The following is a 23,585-nucleotide window of genomic DNA, read 5'->3' as shown; positions in this document are numbered from 1 at the left end:
TTTGTGCTAAATATTATTTCCTTTTAAATTTTAGAAAACCACCTCTATAAGTAGTAGTAGACCTCATGGCGCAGTGCTTTACAGAGCTAACGCACGGACGAGGATGAGACAACAGGAGAGACGCTATACTGACGAGCATACGTACAGCTAGGTTATAGCTAGGTTGTGCATTCAGAAAGATTGAATCTGGATTGGTTGAATAATATACAGTCCGGACTGTATCAATGAAATACTCCGTGCGAAGCAAAGGCATATGATTTACTGTGAAAACTTTCCCAACCACGGACGTATTACGAACACTCGAAGTGGTACAACATTACGCCAGAGTTAATCTGCATTACATGTCAACAAACAAACGAAACCGAAACCAAAAGAAGCCAGTCAAAGTCAAAACGGATATTGGTGTATCAAGCGGCAGCCGTGATGGAAGAAGGCAGATGCGCGGTTGGTGGTTGCGATTTAAGGGACAGTACACTTCCACATTGCGTGCACTTGTCGCGCGAAGGGTCTCCCACGAGTGGAAGGTGCCTCGGGCACTTGTGAGATGCGCGCAAGCAGCATAGGCTGACGAAATGGCTCTACGAAGCCGGGCCAAAGGTAGCATCCTCGGCTACACATCGCGAAGGCAGTACGACGGTGATGTTGGCTTGAGGAACGCTCTGATACGCGACGGACTCGTCTTCGGTGCCGATCTGTACCGGAAAGACCTCTACGCGCACTATGGATGTGTCAACGCCATCGAGTTCTCCAATGACGGGGAATGGCTTGTGTCGGGTAACGTGCTGTCATGCTCGCTCGTTTACCGTTCTGACAGCGGACCAATCTGCGAGAGCTTCTCAACAGATATGTTTGCATACCGTGTCATTCGTGGCAGCGTGATCTGTACTCACCAGTGCGTGTGACATATATACGTGAGCATTATCGTCTCGGCAACCTGATCAGGCCCCATTACGTATCAGTGCAGCCACTCGCAACATGCGACAAGCATGCCCATCTTTGTCCTTGCTTAGCCTATTATTTATTCCACTTGCGGTGCGCGACGGAAATTTGAACAACACATTCAGTGTTACCAGCAACGTGTTGCAGAAGAGCGCTCGTATAAAAGTAATAAGGCAGTGTTTTAAAACCTATTTTGTGACATAGCTTTTGAAACGTTGCTAGAACGCTACACTTGGGGAACTGAGTGTCAGAATGACCTCGTTGGTCACCGGCGATCGTGATCGAGCTGGTCAAGGTTTCAGTTTTTCGTTCACCTCCTTCCCCAGTATGCGCAAGGAAGCCAGTGTAAATCGAGAAATTTCAAGCCGATCGTAATTGAAAACTGACCTTTTGATGATGTCGTCGTGGTAAATTAGTGCATTGTATACGCAGAATACCTGAACGGTGTGACTAGGGTTACGTCCAGACGTAACTGTAAGCACCGCAATCGTTACGTCCAGATGTAACTATAGCCACCACAATCGTTACGTTCAGTTTAGACGTAACTATAGCCACCGCAATCGTTACTTTCAGGCGTAACTGTAGCCAGCGCTATTGTTACGTCCAGCCGTAGCTATAGCCAATGGTAGCGCTACCTCCAGACAATAACTTTAGCCACTGCTTGTTTTATGTGCACGGTCCCACGGTGACGTTTGCATCTGCTACAGTAACGTTTGGCACTGCCGCTCACCGAATTAAGCGGTCATAAGCTGAGATTTACAGGAATCACTAGTGTGTTGAAAGGCTGCATCATTTATTGTGCCGGACTTGTTCGCGTATCAGCAGCTCTGTTGAGACAGATCAGCTGACGATTTTTTGGAAGATGTTGCCGGTACCACTCTACCGTATCGGGTGCTGCCTTTTGGTTAGCTTCCTTGAAGGGGTCAACAAGGGGAGCAATCATGACGGAACACTGCTCACACCGCAGTTAATGGTAAACAGCAGCTCTCCAACTGGATGCAAGTACGGTTTGCGTGCCCGTGCTGAAGTATAAAACGTTCACTAGGGTTACGCCCATACATTAACAGTAGTTACAGCTGTTTTTGTCGCATGTAAATATCTCGTCCTCCGAAAACCTCATTGGCCAAATTTTAATGGCACAGCCCGTGCCAATGTAGTATCTATAAAGGTGTTCTGTGGAAGTACCTCTAAGCGTTGGCCCGCGCAGCCTACTTGTAGCACATTGCCACTTGTAGCAGCCTGTAGCTGCGATATTAGGCTACAGGTGACAGCAGCAATTTTTGAAGAATTTATCGTGAATTTATATGCATTATCGTGAATAATTCTTGGTTGATCGCATAGTTTGCATTATTTCAGAACCTCTAATTTATTTTGCACTGATATTGAACATTGATAACCTGTTTTAGGCCTGTATTGACCACAGCGCGATCGCGTCATATCAGACAGTGGATGGACGACATGTACACTTGAAATATAGATTAATATAGATTACGGTTGTTGTTGAGCGACAAAAAGACATCCATCTGACTCGTTGTATAAATATTTTTAGGGGTGTGATGGTAAAAACATTAAAAAATCATCTCAGAACACAAAACGAATTGTCACTGAGACCATATAGTTTTCTGTGGGAAACTCTACGACTCATAGAGTTAATACACAGACTCTACAGGAAAAGCACCCAATAGCGATCATGCTGAGATAATCTCGCAGTGCACTTTCGTCGCTAACACTCACTATTTTGCTACAGCAGAACTGTACGGCGCTGTAGCAACGCGGTTTTGCGCATCTGCCGTGGCCATGAAGCATATTTTCTTTAAGAAAAAAAATATATATAAGCGACGGCCTTGGAACAATAATGCTGCACTGTTTAAAAAAATACTTGTGCAAAAGAATGAATAAAAGTTTCTAGTAGGGCTTGAACCAACGACCACACTGTTCTGCACGTGCTGTGTTAGCTCACTGCGTCACTGCTGCCGATCGGTTTGGTGAGTTTAACAAGCCTGTTTGGTATTGTTGTCGTGCTGGACGTAACTCTATGTCTTATATTTACGTCTGGACGTAACTTTAATGGCTTCTATCGTTAGGTCTAGACGTAGCTTTTGCGAAAGGTGAAAGTTACGTCCAGCCGTAACAATGATTAGCTTCTAAGGTTACGTTTGTCGTGTGGTTCACGATATGCACTTGAGTTTGATAATCACTTCGCAGTCTCGGAGGTTTGCTCATGTGTCACTGGGATTATCTCGCTTTGCGGTTCGCTTGCTTCAGCAGAATTGTATGGCGCTGTAGCAATATGGTTTTAACTTCCAACACCACTGTAGCAACGCGTAGTTGGAAGTTAGCGCTCCTGTCCTTTTTGTCTCTGTGTCGTCGTTCTGTTCTCACGCTATTACTATCGTTGCGCGTCCGCCGCGGCCACGAAGGCTATTTTCTTTAAGAAAAAAAAAAATAGAGGCGGCGCCCTTGGAACATTAATGCTGCACTGTTTAGAAGAATACTTGCGCAAAAATAAAAAGAATAAAATTAAAATATTTGGTTGGGCTTGAACTAACGACCTCACCGTCCTGCACGAGCTGCGTTAGCCAACTACGCTACTGCTGCCGATCGGTTTCGGCGAGTTTAACCAGCCGGTTTTGTATTGTTGTCACGCTGGACGTAACTCTAACATGTTACATCTAGACGTTACATCTATCGTTACATCTAGACGTAACGCTAGACACTCCGATACCCGAAATCTGAGTGAGTTTGCTAGATCATGTTAGCTCATCGTAGGAGCGATAACCAATGGGTTTATGCTGTTCTTTGTCATCTCATTCCAATAAGTTATGAATGAAGCCTTTTGAGCAAAGACAAGGAAAAAAAAAAATGCATGAGACACATGTGCACTTGTACCTCTTCTTTGACCCTGTTTTCTGCGCTAAAAGCTTCACTTATGTCACACTATAACATGCCTAAATAATCGCTTTAGTCAGTAAGTTAAGGTATGTTGTGCCACTTGTATGTGACAGGTACACGAGGCATGCCTAGCCTCATGGTACCAGACAATGCAGCTCTGTGAGGGTATTCAGTCTTACTACTTTGCAGCTGGTGGTCCCCTTGCATTTACATAAACGAAAATTGCTCACCAGTGAGAAACTTCAAGCGTGACACACGTGTCAAAATGCAGCTATAATGAAGTATCTACTGACCACGGCTTTTGTACTCTTAACCTCGACAGATAGCGGGCTCCTACGGGAGTGTGCATCCGTGCTCTCATTCAACCTCTCGTTGTTGTTGGTGCTTCATATAACCTGATAGTCTGCTACTCTACAGCCGTTTTGACAATGCTGGAGTAACAATGCCTGCATTCTGTGACAAAATGCTGGCATATATGTGACTCCTTCTGCAAACTTAGATGGAGGGTCAAGTAAGCTATTCAGTGCAGTTAAGTATTTATTGCACAAGGATTGATTTACGTGAGAAACCGTAGACTTGCATAATGCAGGACGGCCTATATAATGTCATATCATTATTAGGCGTCCATTCAAATGCAGAAAAAAATTCTAAATCACTTCCTGTACCTTTCCTTCAAAACATTCTTCATTTATGCATAATAATTACATGATATGAGCACTCTGAGTTGGCGAAACAGCACCGCAAGCACTGCAGCTGACGTCGGCAACCAGGAGCTGACTAGACCCACAATGCTCATCGGTTATGTCCGTAGCCGCAGGAGGTATGAACCAAAACATGGGCACTGTAGAGGGGATGTCTGGACTTGTCAATAGTACAGTAAGTCGTGGTACTCGTAACTTACGCAAGTGACTTGGCCGATTCGTTTCAGGGGGAGACGACCAGCGGGTGCTGTTGTGGAATGTGCAAGAAGCCATTTCGGGTCCAGGTCGGCCACAAGCCATGAAGGGGCACCACAACAGCAACATCTTTTGTCTCTGCTTTGACTCGTGTCACAAGACTGTATTTTCTGCTGGTACGTTAATTCACAGGCCAGCGTCAACCGAGCGTCTCACATGCATTAATGACTCTATATTCGCTTCGCTTCAAAGGAGTACTGACGCCATTTTTCTAAGATAAGTTTACTATACCATACAAATATCCTGTATGCAGAGAGGACTCTGGGCAAGTGTGAACTTCGGCAAATGCTAATAAGATAACTTATTTTGATGTTCCAGTAAATTGTTCAAAGGTGTACCAATATTGGCATCGACACTAGCTTGACATCGGGCTACAATACTAATTCTGATGGCTTCACACAGCAGTCTGGCTAGTTGTGATGACTTCAGGTGCCAAAACATCTGAAATAGCCGCTTGTGCATCACCAGCGGAGACATGTGAAACAGTCATGGAAACATCAGGATATCTCGTGCGAACTAGCGTCGAGAAGCTCTTATCGTGTAGCATCATCGGGGTACATTGGGGAACTGAAACTAGCTTTAAAAACCTGTTGTAATCACTTTTTCAGGGTGCACTCACAATTAGCAGTATATTTTCTAGGCTCTTGAGTGCTTGACCTTTTATTTTACACAAGAAAGCTAGAACTGAACATTTTCATTTTGGTACCCTTTAAAGCTGAAGTCAAGAATGTACATGGAGTACAAGATCTTTGATATTTACTCTGCTTCTGATACATAAGGTCCAAGTACCGTTACCAAATCAAGCACTGGTTTATGCGGAAAGCTTGAAAACTTGTGTTCAGGGAAGGTCAGGGTAATACATAATAAATGTGTAAAAGTAGTTCAACAACATCTGCGTTTTGTAGTGCAGCAATCGTACAATCCATGAATTGTGCTAGGAGGCATTGAAAAGTGCTTTATAATGTAGTTTTATTGAAATATATCATAATAAATTCAAGGCCACGAGGCAAGAGAGACAGATTGGCAATTGCAGTTTCATTTTCTTCCAAAACAACCTATCTTGTGTGATTCTAGTAGTTGTGCTTTTACTGACACCTTTGTCTTTTGGCAGGTAATGATGAACAAGTTGTGATACATGACGTTGCAACGTGAGTAGATATTCTGTGCATTGTAGCCATACTATAGAACTGTTTGCAAGTCGTGCTTGTAGATCCCGAAAATTGTGCCACAATTTGAATGACACTAACGAAACAAGTTCGGAAATGGGAGCTTGAAATTGCGTCTAGTGACCAAATAAGTAATGCCACTGTAGCCACCATTTCAACAAGTCCTCTTGTGAAACTCAATGAACACTGCGCGAGTGACCAAACACAAGCAGAGGAAGTTCACAGGATGGGTGCCCGTCCTGCCAACTTCTACTTCCTTTCTATCACCCGTGCAGTTTTATTTGCGTCCATGTCAAACCAACTAGCCCCCCCCCCCCCCCCCCCCCAGTGCACATTGCTTCTTTTTGTGAAAACATTGCCTTAAGCAACATTTCTAGCTTGACACCTAGCGTAGCCCTGGGGTAGTAGTGGTGTAACCATGGTGTAACCTTGGTGTAACATGCATGCACTTTTTGCAGGGGCGTCACAAAGGATGTGTTTTTGCACGACGAAGCAGTGTACGGCCTGTCGGTGCAGCCTGGCAACGACTTTGTGTTCGCCAGTGCGAGCGATGACGGTTCCATTCTCGTGTATGACGTGAGGGAGCCACGGTCCTCGGATCCCCTGCTCTTGGCCACCTCGACGTCACCCTTCCACGCCGTGACGTACAACCCGGTCGAGCCGCGACTCCTGGCCACTGCCAACTCACGGGAAGGTGCGGCCCTTTGGGACGTACGATGCCCGCGCCGCTACTTGCTCTGCTATGACGGTGCCATGTCGCAGAGTGCCATGAGTGTGCGCTTCAACAGCCGGGGCACCCAGGTGCTCGTCCTGCGGAGGCGTCGTCCACCGGCCGTTTTTCAGATTCAGTGCCGGCAACCCGTGGTGCAGATGCACCACGTGGACTACTGCAACTCCTGTACCATGAAGAGCTGCTGCTTTGCGGGGCAGCGGGATGAGTACGTCATGTCTGGCTCGGACGACTTCCAGCTCTACGCCTGGAAGCTGCCTGACGACATTGAGGAGAGCGCAGATCTCTGTGATGCAAAGAGCAGATGGGTGGGGCAGGCTCATCTGGTGCTACAGGGACACCGGTCCATCGTGAACCAGGTGCGCTTCAACAAGACTGCCATGGTTGTTGCATCGTCGGGTGTCGAGAAGATGATAAAGGTGAGCACAATGCAGATGTACATATCAGACCACAGGTAATTAACGAAACAAGGTAAATATTTTTTAGCTGTCACTTCTTTATTAGACACAACTGAATCAAACCAATAGATGACTAGGCCAGGGAAAGCATAGAGGACATGAATTGTTGTTTTTAACTGTAGTGTACCACACTGGTCGATTACCTGATTTATCGCGCTGGATTCACGATTCTCTGCATCGATTGCTGCTGGCTTTCTTTTAAGAAAATGAGCTCTTTCTCTTTATTTAACTTATGCCATATGGCATACTGGCATCAATAAAAGAAAAAGCTGTAGTCTAGTAATACTTATGTCAATTGAAACGAATTAAAGTGGACTACAAGTCACCCTTTCTACGAGTGGGATATGAACCCGCAACTGTGTAATAATAGCAACGTTCTCGCCCAAGTAGACTTGATGCCTTAGGTTATCATGCGAGGGTTTATTTAGGCGAAAGCCTTAGGTGCCTTATGAAGTGGAACCGTAGGTGGCAAACTTCCCTCGATGTTGGGAATCGGTGATGCAAGAAGTCACCACTACATGATGATGTCACAAATTTTGACCTCATGTCATGTGACATAATGCCATACGATGCCATAATAGCACCCTCCTTTTGGGCGGCAAACACAACCGGAGAGTGCGCCACCTCAAGGGAAGAAAATGAAGACGGCTCTTTGCAGTGGCACAGGAAGCCACAGCACGCGTTCCCTGCTCCCTTCGAGCGCACCGACTGAAAAGTAAAAAGGAGATGGTTTTCGCCTTTCAGCAAGGCACCCAGTGAGTTTTCAGTCACCTGCCTTCCTGTGCACATGCCACGTGACGCCCTCTGGCAAAAAGAGTGCTCCATACTAACCACCTTGGCTACAAGCGCGGCTGGTTAAAAATTCCAGTGATGACACGGACAGAAATACCCGGCAAGGCACTTTCCGCTCTAGCTCGATTAGGAAAGCCATTAGATGCATAAGCCAAAAGCCATGAGTTTGGATTCCAATGACAGAAATAGTTATTTTTGTCCACATTAATGCACTTCAATTTACATCATTAATGTCGCATATTAACGAACTCGAGCCCTACATAGAGAACTCCATGTATTCCACTCCTCATGCCTGACTTCTACCTTGTCTTCTACACCGTTCTGTTTATCGTTGCCGCTCGGCCACAATCATCAGCAGCAATTACTATGCAACTGGTAAATATAACAATTAATGCCCCTGTGCTGTGTTTCTGGCCTAATTCTTTGTTTAATTTGTTTGGTTATGCAATTACTGTCTCTGGAAGTATTATAGTATTTCTATTACACTATAGTTTAGTAGTGTGCACTGTAATTCAGCTATTCTTTTGCACAGTCAATCTTACTTAGTTACATATTTATTTACTTATTCATTTATACGAAGTACCTGCAGTGTCCAAAAAAATTGTTGCGGGGGGGAATACACGGCTTTATGTATGCTTGCATAAGAAGAACAACTATGCAAACAAGATTAACACAAAAACAGGCAAAAAATAAATTTTGGTAAAGTTATGAGTGTAACAGTGTGCCTCTGAGCAATGCTTAAGTGTGTGGGGTCTCAAATTGGCGAGCGAGCGCCACGCCACGCTCTTGGAGAAAGCGGACACAGCCAACGTGGTCAGTACAAACCAAACAATATACATACATTTATTTAACTAATTTAGATGACGATATCGTCAGCCAAATCGATACATCAATCGTTGTCAAACACGCCAGGACACACGTACTCAACTATTACTGTACACTCCATGACAAACACACTAACACCCAAGGCGGCGTCACCAACGCTTGTCTTACCACGAGGGCCCCCGGCGCGCATACCCGTGGTGCCACGTGCCGAGGACCCACGCTAGAGACAACCGTTCGCGGCAACCGCCACGTGCAAAAGAGCCTCGCTCAACTCTCGCCCGTCACCAAGGCTTGCTTCCGCCAGGAGTCACTGCCGGCGCAACCACATGATGATGATGACGATAGTGGTGGCCAACTCTTGCGAACACGCCACCTACCGCACGATGGTGGTCACCCTTGAAATGCGGCTTTTGGGCGAGACACATGCGCCACGCGGAGCAAACAACTTTACAGGGAGTGTCAGCACTCTCACAAGTGCAACAGTTTCATGTGGTAGTTAATTCCACTGAAAGATTGTGTGTGGAAAAAATGTGTTGGAAGACATTACTTCTCTAGAAAATTTTTCTTATCTTTAGTGACATTGATTTTAACGGCAGTAATGCAATACTTGAAGGTCAATTTAGCAAATCCAATAGGAATATGTAATATTAACGAGAAGTAATATTTATTGCCATTTAATATCCAGAAACTTTGATATGATCATGAGAGACGCCGTAGTTGAGGGCTATAGAAATTTCAGCCACGTAAAGTTCTTTACAGGTTTCGAGCATTTTTGCCTCTATTGAAAATGCAGCCAGGATTCGTTCCCAAGACCAGTGGGTCTTGGGTCAAGCACCATAGTGATAATAACTAGAAGTGCGATAGGGCTAGTTTGGAACACTAGCAAAAAGAAATCAATAAATTAGAAGTTTACAGCAGATTATGTTAAAGGGCCAGTAAACTACCACCAATATTTTTTCAAGCATTTCAAGTAAAAGCGCGCATCATGTGCATAATGCTGTCACGATCAATAATTCTGCACGTGGCAGCGCTACGAGCCATTGGCGCACTACAAATTCCAAGAAACAATCCCTCCTTCTTTCCGGGCCTTTCGGGCCTCCGCGTGACGCGCCGAGCCAAATATGACAAATATGCTGTCGAGCAAGAGCCTACGACTTCCGGTCTGTCTGCAAACAGCTGTCCGCGCTGCCTGTTGTTGTTCGTCCTGTTGTCTGCGTTCGGGTAACACGTGGGGGGCACAGCGTGTCCCCGTACGGGTCCATCGCGTCGGCAATCCTCAGAAGGCATGCACGCAACGCAGGTTCCATACCAGCACGATTACGGCAGCCACGGTTCGCCAACAAGCACCCAACTGACAAAGTTGATGGTTGGAGTCGCAGCAACCGGAAGTAGACAGTGTTTCAAGCAGCGCGTCAGCGATGACGTATGTCACGCGAGATCGGGAGGGGGGGGATTCTTTAGGCAAAAAAGCATGGAAATGGGGTGTGGAGTGCACTATATCTGTCTCTCATGTGAGGACACCTCAACCGATATACTCACAGGGGAGCGGGAAATGAAGAGACAATAGAAGTGAAGAAAAGAAAGTAGGCTAAAAATAAAGGAGGCGGGGTGAAATCAAGGTGGAGAAAAAAAAAAAACAAGCGTGATGGGAAGAGGACACGTTTCACCCTGGCGAGCGGCTTATAAAAGTCTATCGGTCGAGCTGGTGTCCTCAAGAAAGTATTGGAAGGGGCACTCGGCAAGAGGGCAAAACGGCGTGGGAAAGGATACCAGCGGAAGAAAGCGCAGGAGAGAGCGAAAGGTGTGGTCGTCACAGTTTCGATAATCAAATGCATCTAACTCTGCAATTACTGTACCGTTTCGAAAAATTCTCACGGCTCCGTGTTCGTTGTACACTCGTGCACAATTCCCCCACAACAACTAACTTTTGACCTCTGGGTGGTTCACGAGCCCTTCAACTAAGGCGTTTTTGAAAATTACTGGATTGCATGTGTCTATTATTGATGACTTTAGATTATACTATTTAACTGACGCTTTTGGGAAGAAATTACTGTGAGCATGAGGCAGAGGAGGAGACATAGGCTTAAAGGCAATGATGACTGCGAGCACATGTGAAGGGTGAATCAAGAGTGATCACAGAAAGACGTGGTGATGTAGTATACAGGGCGTCCCAGTTGTCACGCAGCACTACACGAAAAAAAAAAAAAAGTAACGCCGTTTTGTGAAGCAGAGCAAGTGCATATTGTTCCCAGTGTACTGTAGTAGTGGCTACTAATTTTTTGGTTAATGATAAATTATTAATTAGTCATAATCACATTTGTAACTTGAAAAGTCCTCACTTAATTATCAAAATGTAAATGAAGCAGATGTGCACATGTTGAAACGACATCTGTCTTTGCTACTTTCAACAACTTACTAACTACGTGCCCATTTTTTTTTGTTTAAAAGAAACCCCTCGAAATACGAAAAATAACACATGACCAGACTGCTGCACGCATCAGGAAGAGGAGCCCTCAAACATGCTCACTTTGAAATGGCCATTAGCAATTAAGGAAATGTAGAAAGAAATAATATGGATCACGCTTACACAGTCAGGCTGTTATCGCTCTAATCAGAAGAGTGATCGGGTGATATGAACGGTGATAGTGATGTACAATCAATCCCCGCAACACTGTGACACCTGCTGTTGGCACCCAACCTGTACCTTCCAGTAAGCTTATTTGAGCGTGGAGTGCCCTGCTTTCTTTTCCGGGTGTGAGCACTCGCGTGTTATTTTTCTTATTTTCCGAGCTTTCTTTATTCACAGAAAACAATGAGCTCATAATTAATACGTTGTTTGAAGCAGCACAGACAGATGTCATTTCAACTTGTGCACATCTGCCTCATCTACATTTTGATAATTAGTCAATTACTTTTTTGAGTTACAAATATAATTACGACTAATTAGTTAATAGTCATTAATAAAAAAATATTAGCGACTACTTCAGCATACTGGAAACATTATGCACTAAGTTTGCCTTGCGTAAAGCTGTTCCTCTTTTTTTTTAATTCTGCTGCGGGATGATTGGGGCACCCTGTATATTATGAATGCCTAGTGCAATGTGAGCTTGCTTCCAGCAAATAACTAGCAAAGGCATGTTAGGAATCGCTACAAATGAAACCGAAACCAAAAGAAGCCAGTCAAGGTCAAGACGGATATTGGCGTATCAAGCGGCAGCCGTGATGGAAGAAGGCAGATGCGCGGTTGGTGGTTGCGATTTAAGGGACAGTACACTTCCACATTGCGTGCACTTGTCGCGCGAAGGGTCTCCCACGGGTGGAAGGTGCCTCGGGCACTTGTGAGATGCGCGCAAGCAGCATAGGCTGACGAAATGGCTCTACGAAGCCGGGCCAAAGGTAGCATCCTCGGCTACACATCGCGAAGGCAGTACGACGGTGATGTTGGCTTGAGAAACGCTTTGATACGCGACGGACTCGTCTTCGGTGCCGATCTGTACCGGAAAGACCTCTACGCGCACTATGGATGTGTCAACGCCATCGAGTTCTCCAATGACGGGGAATGGCTTGTGTCGGGTAACGTGCTGTCATGCTCGCTCGTTTACCGTTCTGACAGCAGACCAGTCTGCGAGAGTGACACATGTTGTTGGCACATGTTGTTGGCACCCGACCTGTACCCTTCCAAATGTGCAAAACGCTGTCTCTGGGAACAGAAAAGAGGCAGAGCTGTTGCTTCCAGTAAGCTTATTTGAGCGTGGAGTGCCCTGCTTTCTTTTGCGGGTGTGAACACTCGTGTGTTATTTTTCTTATTCCTTGCGCTTTTTTTATTGACAGAAAAAAATGAGCACACAATCAAAACTTTGTTGCGAGCAGCACAGACAGCACATCTGCCTCATCTACATTTTGATAATTAGGCAATGGCTTTTACAAATATAATTATGACTAATTGGTTAGTAGTCATTAGCAAAAATTTAGTAGCGACTACTTCGGCATACTGGAAACATTATGCACTAAGTTTGCTTTGCGTAACACTGTTCCTCTTTTCTTTTTTTTAAAATCATAATGCCTAAGTGAAATGTGAGCCTGCTTCCAGCAAACAACTAGCAACGGGATGTTAGGAATTGCTTTCAGTTTTGTTACACTTGCTTTATGATGATATTTTGTTCATACAAAATGGGCAGAGTGAGTTTGTGGGGTTTCAACGGCATCTATGAACGCTTATTGATGCGCCAGATAATTTGGCAATTCATGTGATGAGTAATTTCCGATTGAATTCTTATTTCAGACATATATAGGCAATGTGAAATATGACCATGAGGTAAGGCGAAAGGAGACTCATATGCCTCCTGACGAGGCCTTCATCCCGAACTTGCATGTCTGACGGCCAGGAGCGAAGCCAATAAAGTTATTTGAATTATAAAAATACTTACACTGCTCATAATATAGTATGCAGACAAAAATGAAAATAAAAAGAAAACACCATAATGAAATCTGTAGTCTATAATTTATAGTTTTCGTATATCGCAGTTAGCTTTTGGTTTCGATCGCAACAGTGAAATAGTGCATCCATCATATGCCACATGTCTGTTTAAATATTTGTTTGAGAAGGTGGTACAATTGTGTTTAATTTCGTGGGAAATCATTGTTGCTAAGCAAAACTTATGCCACTGGTGATGGAACCTCGTTGCCATTCTGAATCCACCCGTCGTGGTGTGCAGCTGTGGAGCAGCCTGCCGCTCCCAGGTGGTTCGCGTTGCACCCGCTCCGAGAGGCGGCGCCGGCGTTTCACGTACCAGGAGTATGTCCATCTTGTGCTGGAGAGTGGCCAGCTGTCCAACCATGATTACAGCCACAAGTCGGTGGAGGAAGACCCTCGCATGATGGCCTTCTTTGACACCTTGGTGAGTTGTGCTGTCAAATCTTGTACTGCACTGCAAAAACCAAGAAACAAAAGGACTGCAGAAACGATACGGACCAGTGATCTCGTTTTTGTGTGCCCTTCCTGCTTCCAATTTAACCAAGATATGACAAAATATCGGTTATAACGAAGTAAAGAAAAAAAATAGTCTTTCAGTAGATGTAGTGTTAAGAATATACCTTTATAACGAATTTTCAGTTATAACAAACTTATTTTCATGACATCGGCGTCGACATGGCCGTCGTCACTCACTGTATGTCTATACGTATCTATATATATGAAAATTCAAAAATGAAAAACATCCAGAAAAAGACTCCGACGCGCGAAATCGAACTTTGGTCCTCTAAATAGTGAGTGCAAAGCGTTAACCACTGAGTCACCGACAAGCACGTCCTTCAACGTTCAAACGGCAAACTATATCTACCACTTACCGCTGCTGATGGGCATCTTGGGGGGGGGGGGGGGGGGGACTATTGTGTTTTCAGCATTACCAGCTAGATGGTGCAACGAGCATGCGTAGCAACGTCGTCAAGATGCGGCAGCCGCATACTCATCTCCCACGTGCACTTTACCCCGCAAAGAGCAGGGATCGACGCTCACTCGCGCGCCCTTATCTCGCAATAGGGAGGATCGTACGTCTCGGCTTGCGTTCCGCTTTTACCTGAATGATTGGGTTCTAATTACCGGACGCACAAAGGTCCCCACAATTGTTGCACAGTCTACATTTTCAAAAGGAGCGCACTTTTCAGACACTACGAAGTAACAACTGAGGCGCTTATTCGCGTTCATCTGTATTTGAGAGTATGTTTCGTGCGTAAGAAACGCGGAACACGTTCCGATCTGCTGGCCATTCTGCGCGTGACCTTTCAATTTGTTGCTATTGCATTCATTGCTTCGCCTTTGCGGCAAAGCTGTGACTTTTTCTGTCATCATATTGTTTGTATCTCACCACTGTGCCAAACTTTGTTGTGTAAATGAGCTGTTGTGATTCAAAGTGTATTTTTTCCTTGTCTTTTGTTGTATATCATCTAACATAATATTCACTACAGTTGCTGCTCGATTGACACCCCTCCCAACCTTGCGTCTTTCCATGCTCATTCAAGATGGAATGGTGTTTCCTTTCTGCTATGACGCGGGGCCTCACGATCGGGGTAGTGTTGTCATATGCGCCCTCTGAACAATGAAGATAGGCCGGTTCATTTCAGGACCATGTTTGTCGCCCCTACTCGCATGCTTTTGCAGGTTAAACACACGACGCGCGGGGGTAGATTATCAATTTGGACTTTATAAGGGTCGTAAGGCACTTCATGAAACCCGTCGTAGTGTCCACATAGTTGCTATCGAAATGATAACAATATTGCATAAATTTAGCTTGGTGTTTTAAAAATGTGGCATTTCACAAATGTTACTTCACAAGTGCTGGAAACGGGGCTACATCTGATCTGAATGTTTTATCTCACTGCTCTAAGCCTGCTCCAATATATCGTTCCCGATCCTCCAAGCCTGCTACAAAAGGCACTTTTGCCTGCTCCCAGACCCATATTTACCCAATGTTCCACCTTCTGATATTATAGTAAGGTATAATTTCACAATCCCAAGCACGCCACTCGTACTGCAAGATGACGCTTGGTAAGCGAGCAAACGCACGAAAAGAAGACACGGGTGGAGGCACCACCTCAAGATTCACGCACCAAACACTGCAACGTCGTAGATTTTGATGGCGTCTGCTAGGTCCTACATAGCTCCTAATCGGTTAAAATGAAGTACATTGTCATCTGTGGGGGCCGTATACCTAAAAAAATACGAATTTTCAGAAAATTTCATTAAGCCAATGTCGCGAAAATACGAAAAATACATACTGACATCAGTGACGTCACGTGCAAAGGTTACAGTGCAAAGTTTAAAAATGAAACTTAAACCTTGATTTTCTCCTCTAATTATGAACTTATGATGGTGAAACTTGCGATATTGTAGTTCTCAGAATGCAGTTTACATATCTAAACCAAGTCATTGTTTCGCTTTAGTGTCCCTTCAATTAAAATAGTCAAGGCTTTTCTCCTAGCATGTGTACATAGGAACCAAGGCTGGAAGGTGTTCCTCACTTTTTAAAGCTAGCACTAGTTTCCTGAGGCCATTATGGGCAGTAACAGCGCACAAACTCACGGGATGAAGAGAAGAGACACAAGCAAGCGCTGACTCTCAACTGAAGAATTTATTGAAATATACAAATTATCTGAACACATAAGATAAAAACACACAGAACATACGCAGAGGTGCCAGCGAAGGATCGTGTCGACGTCATTAATAATTTTGCGCTATGGGTAACTGCGCAGGCACGACATATTCCATTCAAACAAACATACTACTGATTAGGATTTCTTTTTTTTTTCATGTAAAGATATTGATGTCTGACTAACGCAGGACTCCCCTTCTTTTTTGATATAGAATGCTTCCACTAGTTCTCTTGTGGTCTGATCGCTATGTTTGAAAAGCACTGTCGTTACATTGAACAAGGGCCTGCATCCACACGTGTGGCAGTGCGAAGGCCAGCAAGTTTCGGAACCCTTGAAGTAGAACATGCTCATTCATAAAGTGAATAATGTTTGCAGGTTCAACGAGATGCTGAGGGTTGGTCGTCCTCCGATTCAAGCCAGTGCAATAGAGTGAGGACTTTATCGTCATCATCGTCGTCGTCATCATCCTCGTCTTCATCGTCATCATCGTGCGACTCATCTAGCGAAGATGAAAAGACCAATTTGCAGCTGCTACGCCTTCACCAGTTGAAGCAACGAGTCAACACGTCAGACAGTGAAGACGGCTGGGTGCAATCCAGCCCCACTCTACCGTAAGGCGCGACTGTTTCATTGCGATAGCAATTATATAGGCCTCCTGGTTGGTTTTAGCAATTGTCATGTCACAAGTATGTATGTGTATGTATATAGTATATATATGTACAAAAAGAGCCACATGAACATAAATTGGAAGAAAAAAATTCATGCCATCTCCACGGAGTGAATGCTGATAGGTGGGGCAAAGCTTTAACGCTTATCCATGAAACCGTAAAACATTCGCCTCACACATCATATAAAAATGTGACACTTTGTTATAGGGTGACTGTATGTACACCTATAACACAATGTTTATTCATTTACATATCGATGCAATTGTATACACAAGAGGTGGTTGTAAGAGGAGATGGGTGGTGAAGTTATTGTCGAACCACAAGCGGTCGCATACCTTTCAACTTTCCATCGTTTGCAAGTTGCAAGATATGCGACTGCTTGCCTTTGTTTACGTGACGCCTCTACTTTGCTGGCCCTCAGCACTGGGTCCACTTGCTGACGAACCCTCTTCGCTTCGGCGTCCCAGGCTCTCACCAAAGGGTCTTGGTGGTGAGCCCACGCTGCTGCTGCCTCTGGAGTGTTCATGATGAGTAGCTAGCGTGTGCACACGAAGTGTGTAGCAGAGAAGGGGAGTGCAGGTGTGTGCCACGCTGCTGCTTTTAGCATGCACTCTTTGAGCTATAGCACAGCTGTGCCTCTCGCAATAAGAACAAGCGGCTACACCAATGGAAGACCGAGTACCGGCTAGCTCTGGTAATTGAAGAGTAGTCTGCAAAGGCAATCTTCTAATCCGCCCTGGTTAATCTTCTTCAGCCCATCTTTCACGGTTCGAACAGCTCTCTCTGCAAGGCCATTTGACTGGGGATGAAACGCAGCCGTGCGCAGGTGAGTTATGTTGCGTCCACCGCAAAGATAACAACGCCCGTTATTCCAACGACAGGCATTACTGTTATGTCTGACACTGCCACAACGCCCGCATTCAGGCAGTACCTCTTTGCTCGTGGAGGACTGCGCCTTGATTCTGAGCACAGGTGATGCTTCGCCGGCCATTTTACGGGCATCATTCTCTGCCGCTTCAGCTGCGAGGGCCATTGTTTCAGCGTCCTCTAACGTCAGATCTTTCTTTGTCAGCATCTGCTTCTGCAGCGCACTCGATCTGATGCTGCAAACTATTCTATCCCGCAGCATTCGGTCGAGCATGGTATCAAAATTGCAGTTGTTCGCGATTCGGCAAATCTCAGTAATGAATTCTTGAACAGACTCACCATCCAGCTGGCAGCGGTTGAAAAAGCGGAAACTTTCTGCAATCTCATGGCGCTTGGGATCAAAGAACTCGTCCAAGGCTTTCACGACGTCCTCATACTCCAAAGAATTAGGCTTCTTCGGCGCTATTCTTCCTGATAGTATCTGGACAGTGCAAGTACTTAAGGCTGCCACCAACAACGCCCGTTTCTTGGCTGACTCTGTCACCCCTGTTGCCTCAAAGTATGCTTCTGCCTTGACGACATACGCCTTCCAGTTGTCTTTCTTGTTGTTAAAGTCCGGCGATTGCTGGTGCGACATCGTCGTAGCTGACGTTCTGCTTGAATCCAGGGTTTTTCTTTCCATTTCTCGTCGCCACTGTTTCGTCGTTCGTCGATCCCTGTGCGTTGGCGCCAGCGAAGTATACACAAGCTGATTAGCCAGTAGAATGGGCGTTTATTTGCAGTGTACGCTGCAATATAAAGACTCAAAGTAAAGAGGGGAAGAGAAACAAGGTAAGTGAAACGAGAGATAGAAGCTTTGTCTATAACTGAGCCAAAAACTGATAAAGTTTACACTTCAGTTACAATAGCATATAACACGTGTATCCTTGCTGCTGCAGGCCTCCTGGAGAACCAGAAGAGGAGCCGCAGTCTAGCCAGCCAGCGGGCGAGTCCAGCAGGTGGGAATGGTGGAGACATTTGCAGCCATTTCCTTTCCAAAATGATTCTCATGGTTGTCTGGATCAATAGTGGATCCGAGTCCGCATCCAATGCAACAGCTAATGCCAAAGCATTATAACACACGTTAGGCAGCAGCATGGCACGTTCATCTAACGGAAAGCACTCGCTATAAACAGCTATTATGCTGTGAAGGTGTTGCGCATAGGTGCACCACTTTGCAGCACCGTAACGTTCTGTGCCCAATGATTGCACACGTGCACAAGCAAAGTGTGATGAGTTATAATGCAACAAGGAAGCCTGAAGCCACCAGACAAATCCACGTGGACCTTTGCATTTATGCAATACTAATAACACATGAGCATTGACCCCTGCAAATGGCAGTGCCTAATATGGCAGTGACTAGTGACAAGGTATGTTGTGCATTGTGCAAGCACACCTTTTACGTGGTATCCTTAATGTGAGTGCAATCGCACTCACAGTAAGGATATCAGTTTACACTGATATCCTTACACTAGGTGACATTAAAGAGCTAAAACAATTTTTTTGGTACTAGTAAATTGCTCTTTCATGGTGATGGTAATACCTATGATGGTAAAATTAACGACATAGAATTTCCAGACTACGCTTTATTAATCTAAACCGATTCATTGTTTCACTTTAGTGTGTTTTTAGCTTACGCTTGAATGTGCTTTGTGCACTGAAGAGCATTTCATCACTTTTTGCCAACATTAAGCTCTACCACAATAGGAAAACAATGCTGGTTATTAAATAATTGCAAGGTCTTAAGTACTATGCTTATCATTCCTAGAAAAGGTGAACTGTCCGGGTGTTTTCTAGTCATTGTTGTAGAAAAGGCGGGCATGTTTCCCATGGTTGTCAAAGTGAGTTGTGGTAGTATGTCTTACAGTACAAAGAACTTCTGCAGTTATTCTATCAGGTTTGTCCGTGTATGTGTTACGCTGGTCATAGGCACTTTTGATCTGGTTCAGAGATCATCCAAATTAAGGGGCTGCTGTACAGTCACATTTAATCGTTCGGGCCCAGTCGGGATCAAGACGATCACAATCTGTGGTTGCGATCTAGCTCAGCTATTGTTATTTGGCTGAAATCTACACCAAAATTGATCAGAATATAGACTACCGTGTAGCAGCAACCAACTTGTTGATTGCAATCACAGAAGTCCGATCAGCCCTATTTGCAATTAAAAGTGCCTGTGTAGCACCGCTATAGTACCGGCTTCACACAGTTAATTTTGATTGTTATTGTGCATTACATGGATCAAAATTTTTAATCATAACTGTCTCTTTTTTTTTTTTTTTTTTTGGCAGGCTCTGGAAGGGAGCCAAGCATTCTTAAAAAGTTCAATCCCAACTGGGCCTTACCAGAAGTGCACATTGAAACGCTGATGTTAAATTGCCCGCTCTTTTCAAAACTACAACCTCCAACTCGCTCAACAGGAAGCATTCCTACATCACTGCCGGCTTTATTTTGCATCTTGGGAAATCCTACAAATGTATAGGAAGTACTGGCAGGTGTCCCACAACGAGTGTTTTCCCCCAATGCGTGTCACTGAGAACAAGCCGAATGACAGAGACGTGAGTGCGACGGTTTTTTTTTTTTTTATCCTTTCTCCATGCGCAGTCCCACAACCAGTGAGCACGCCGGCAGACCAGAGTTCAAGCGGCCTCGGTGTGGCTTCCGCAACCAGCGCTCGTACAGGAAACGACGGCGGAGCGGGAGCTCGGACAAGCAGTGACCACACGAAAGCCATGGGGGGGTCAAGTTTCCTTCGGGACGGCAGGGGCTCGCCATCTTCTTAACAGATTTTTAATATAAACAAACTCGCGGTCCAGCAACTACAGGTCGGGTCGCACCTTGAAGCCGGGCCCTTTGGGCGGCTCGGTGAGCGACGTCAGGCCCTTGGCCGGCTCGCACGAGAAGCGGCCGCTTCGTGGTCCGGGCTTGGGCCTCTCGCCGCGCTTGAAGGCGTCCAGCAGCTCGTCGACGTCCTTGGCCTCCAAGTCTTCGTAGTAGTCGTCGTTGACCTGAAGCATGGGCGCGTTGACGCAGGCGCCCAGGCACTCGACCACGCTCAGCGTGAACAGGCCGTCCGAGGTCGTCTCGCCCGGCCGGATGCCCAGCTTGCGCTCGACGCACGCCTGGATGTCCTCGGCGCCGCGTAGCATGCACGGAGTCGTGGTGCACACCTGGACGTGGTAGCGGCCCACGGGCTGCCGCATGAACATGGTGTAGAAGGTGGCCACCTCGTAGACCCGCATGCGGGGCATGCCCAGGTAGTCGGCCACGTAGTGCATGGCCGTCAGGGGCAGCCAGCCGTGCTGTCGCTGAGCGAGGTCGAGCAGCGGGATGACCGCGGCGTTCTTGTGGCCCTCCGGGTAGATGCTGGTGATCGCCTCGGCGCGCTTGATGTTCTCGGGCGTGAACTCGAACTTGACCTTGGCGTTGTTGCGCTCGTCGTCGCGGTGGACGAACAGCTGGTCGCTGCGGAGCGCCGAGGAGACCGATACGTTGCGAGGGCTGTGTCGCCAAAGTGAAGATGCCCGCACGGCCAACAGGCTGGCTCGCTGCATCTCGCCTGTCTTAGGAGTGCGTGTGTGACTTTGCGTTGCCCTCGCTCTGAGCTCGGTACAGTTGCTACAATTTACCGCGTGCGCTTTTTAGAGTAGGCGAGCGTTTGTTGCCACCGCCGCAGTTAACGGGAAAGGGGAGCGCTCTGCCGCGACAGCTTACGCAGTTGTGTATGGTTTGTCTTTCGGGCGAACCGTTGCAGATGATCGCTTCGTGTTTTCTAGACGTGCAAATAGCCCGTGTGTAGGTAGACGTCGACTTAACGTGGAAAAAAAAAAGCGTAGTAACGAAACGGTTCGGAACGCGTGCGTGTGAGAGGCAGTGTTCTGTCTAGCCGCGGCGCTGCTATCGCATTCTCACCCAGCTGTCTGCTCTGGGGACGGTGCGACCCAGAATTTAACTCGCTGCTTTGTTTTCTCTGAGTGTGTTTGTTTTTCTGTCGCCTTGTGCGTTTGGCGTGTTTGCTTTATAAATCTAAAGTGCCGATATCACGAGACGTGTGTCGTGTGAACATATTGTTAATAAAGGGAGAAATGTTTCCAAGCTGAGTGGTCGTCTTTGCACTTCGTGGTCTTGAGTCGCGTGGCCACTGCTATTTCACCGCATCTTGCCTTGTTCAGAATATTAAATACTAGCAGAAGGGAATGTGCTTGGAAGTATATATTTTTAAAAGAGTTTCCAGCTACGCTCCTGGTACAGTAACGAGATAGGGCATGTATGGTAATGGTATCAGAAGCCATATGCTGCAGTTGTCAAGGTCGTGTCTTTTGACTCTACTGTGACCCTCCTCTAGTTCGCTGAAGCTTGAAACAGAATTTGCGATGCATGTAAGAGGTTTTCACAAACAATTTCTGGGTTGACAAAGTGTGTTTTATGTAGGTTTGTTTCGTTTCGTGTGCATCTGGTGCTGAAGCAACCTGTCACGGTCTACTTAGTAGCCGGGAGAAGAAAAAAGAATAATTCACTTAGATAGGTCAGTGTGTTTGCACGTGTCGGCATAGAGTAAACACGAGTGGGCCACAAACAAAGCTTCATTTTATCAAAAGGCTGCGATGGAGGGCGATGGCATTTGTCGTGGGCCAAATCTCCGGGCCTGAGGATACAGCTAGGGCTCTTGTTTTCTTCCGCATTCTTGAGGGATATAGTTCCTCGCCCCTCTCCCTTTGTTGTTAGGCTGCTGTCAAGGAGGGTTTTAGCCTGTTACGCCAGGAACATTTTTATTTTTACTAGGGAAGACATGCTCAGAGCACTCTCATCGTTTCATTCTTCATCGCGGGCAGGTCCCGCTATTTAAAAACTCCGAATATTGATCGCACGCGGTGTCAGGGGGCGCTAGTATCGTACAAAATCAGGCGGGCATTTTGAAGTGACGCTAAAGTTGGTCACAATTAACGACGCTAGCATTAATTATGCGATAAATTGGAGCAAGCATCAGCAACCTGCTGCTGCATAATCGTATTATGTGGCCCCCCGGTACAATGTCACAGGACTTTTCCCTTCCTTGTCGCTGCCTATATGAAGGCCGACATGGCAGTCTGACCTGAAAATAGCTTTTTTTTTTTCTTGTAGCATATGTTTGTATATTGTGATCTCGGGACATGCGGGGTGAAAAAAAAAAAAAGACGGCAATTATAGACCCGCTTTTCTAGCCCCCTCCCCCTGATAGGCCGTGCACCCCCTACCCCACCCTCGGCTTCACGAAAGCTGGCTCTATGTCTTAAAAGGTTAGAGCGTTTGCGAATCAATCTCGGCATCATCAGACACACGGCTACTATCAAATTACTGAAAAAGCTACGCCAAACCACGCAAAATTTCTAAGTAACACTGTTTCGTATTTTTTTCATATTTCCCGACTACCGAATTCTCAGTAGAACGAACGAAATCTCTTCTCTGATGATTTTGTAATCGAGTGGTTCGACTGTACTAGAATAACCCCGCTTGCCCTGAGAGGACGCTCAATAAGTAATTCAGTGGCGACGCTACCTTGTACTTCCCGCCAAAATCATGATGTCATAAATTTTAACGGCGTCTATTAGGACGTACCTGGTTCCTAATCAGCAAATATGAAGTACAGTACGTGTATGCTAAAGAAGCCTAAGAAACCAAGTTTCAGAAAATGTTCTTGAGCCAGCGCGGACAAAATACAAAGAAACTGAAAATCCGTGCCGTCCCGCTGCATGGCGTACTTGCGCGCAGATTTCTTCGTGTAATTCGGAAGCGATGCTGATTTTTATTTTCTCTTTATTATCAGACCTATGGTGGTGAACTTACAGTACAGTTTTCATAGTACAAATTCTGAGTCTAAAAGGATCCGTTCTTTCACTTAGGCGTCCCTCCGATGTCACACAATTAGTGTCTTAAATATTGCTTTTACGAGAGTCCTGCTTAATTGTGACTTATAAATAGAAGAAAAATCTTTTTTTGTCAGGACTCGAAGTGTTGTTAAACCCTATTATAAATCAAATTACCAATATCTATGGATATATATAATTACTCTCATCAGAGTAAGTGGTCCCAGTGTTAACACACCAGTTAATGAGTGTAAAATTAACGTG

The 23,585-nt window shown here is 45.6% G+C and overlaps 2 protein-coding genes across 2 annotated transcripts; one reads left to right on the top strand and one right to left on the bottom strand.

Annotated features, from left to right (window-relative positions):
• The first annotated feature begins 434 nt into the window (after window positions 1-434).
• On the top strand, window positions 435-20,300 carry LOC119164016 (DDB1- and CUL4-associated factor 5). The gene is made up of 8 exons (XM_037416113.2): window positions 435-774; window positions 4,760-4,903; window positions 5,899-5,935; window positions 6,412-7,102; window positions 13,474-13,656; window positions 16,283-16,518; window positions 18,381-18,440; window positions 20,083-20,300. The coding sequence occupies exons 1-8, from the start codon at window positions 573-575 to the stop codon at window positions 20,195-20,197; spliced, it is 1,668 nt and encodes a 555-aa protein (XP_037272010.2). The 5' UTR covers window positions 435-572; the 3' UTR covers window positions 20,198-20,300.
• On the bottom strand, window positions 19,905-21,267 carry ND-24 (NADH dehydrogenase ubiquinone). The gene has a single exon (XM_037416114.2). The coding sequence runs from the start codon at window positions 21,030-21,032 to the stop codon at window positions 20,298-20,300; it is 735 nt and encodes a 244-aa protein (XP_037272011.2). The 5' UTR covers window positions 21,033-21,267; the 3' UTR covers window positions 19,905-20,297.
• Between the last annotated feature and the right edge of the window lie 2,318 nt (window positions 21,268-23,585).

This window comes from Rhipicephalus microplus, chromosome 8, assembly GCF_043290135.1.
Source record: "Rhipicephalus microplus isolate Deutch F79 chromosome 8, USDA_Rmic, whole genome shotgun sequence".
Classification (NCBI taxonomy): domain Eukaryota; kingdom Metazoa; phylum Arthropoda; class Arachnida; order Ixodida; family Ixodidae; genus Rhipicephalus; species Rhipicephalus microplus.
This window is presented reverse-complemented; position numbering and strand designations above follow the sequence as displayed.

Bases quoted from the DNA above. Each gene is read 5' to 3' on its own strand.
- LOC119164016 (XM_037416113.2), top strand. From the start codon at position 573: ATGGCTCTACGAAGCCGGGCCAAAGGTAGCATCCTCGGCTACACATCG. The intron at 775-4,759 runs GTAACGTGCTGT...GATTCGTTTCAG, and splicing joins CGGGGAATGGCTTGTGTCGG to GGGGAGACGACCAGCGGGTG. The intron at 13,657-16,282 runs GTGAGTTGTGCT...TAATGTTTGCAG, and splicing joins TGGCCTTCTTTGACACCTTG to GTTCAACGAGATGCTGAGGG.
- ND-24 (XM_037416114.2), bottom strand. From the start codon at position 21,032: ATGCAGCGAGCCAGCCTGTTGGCCGTGCGGGCATCTTCACTTTGGCGA.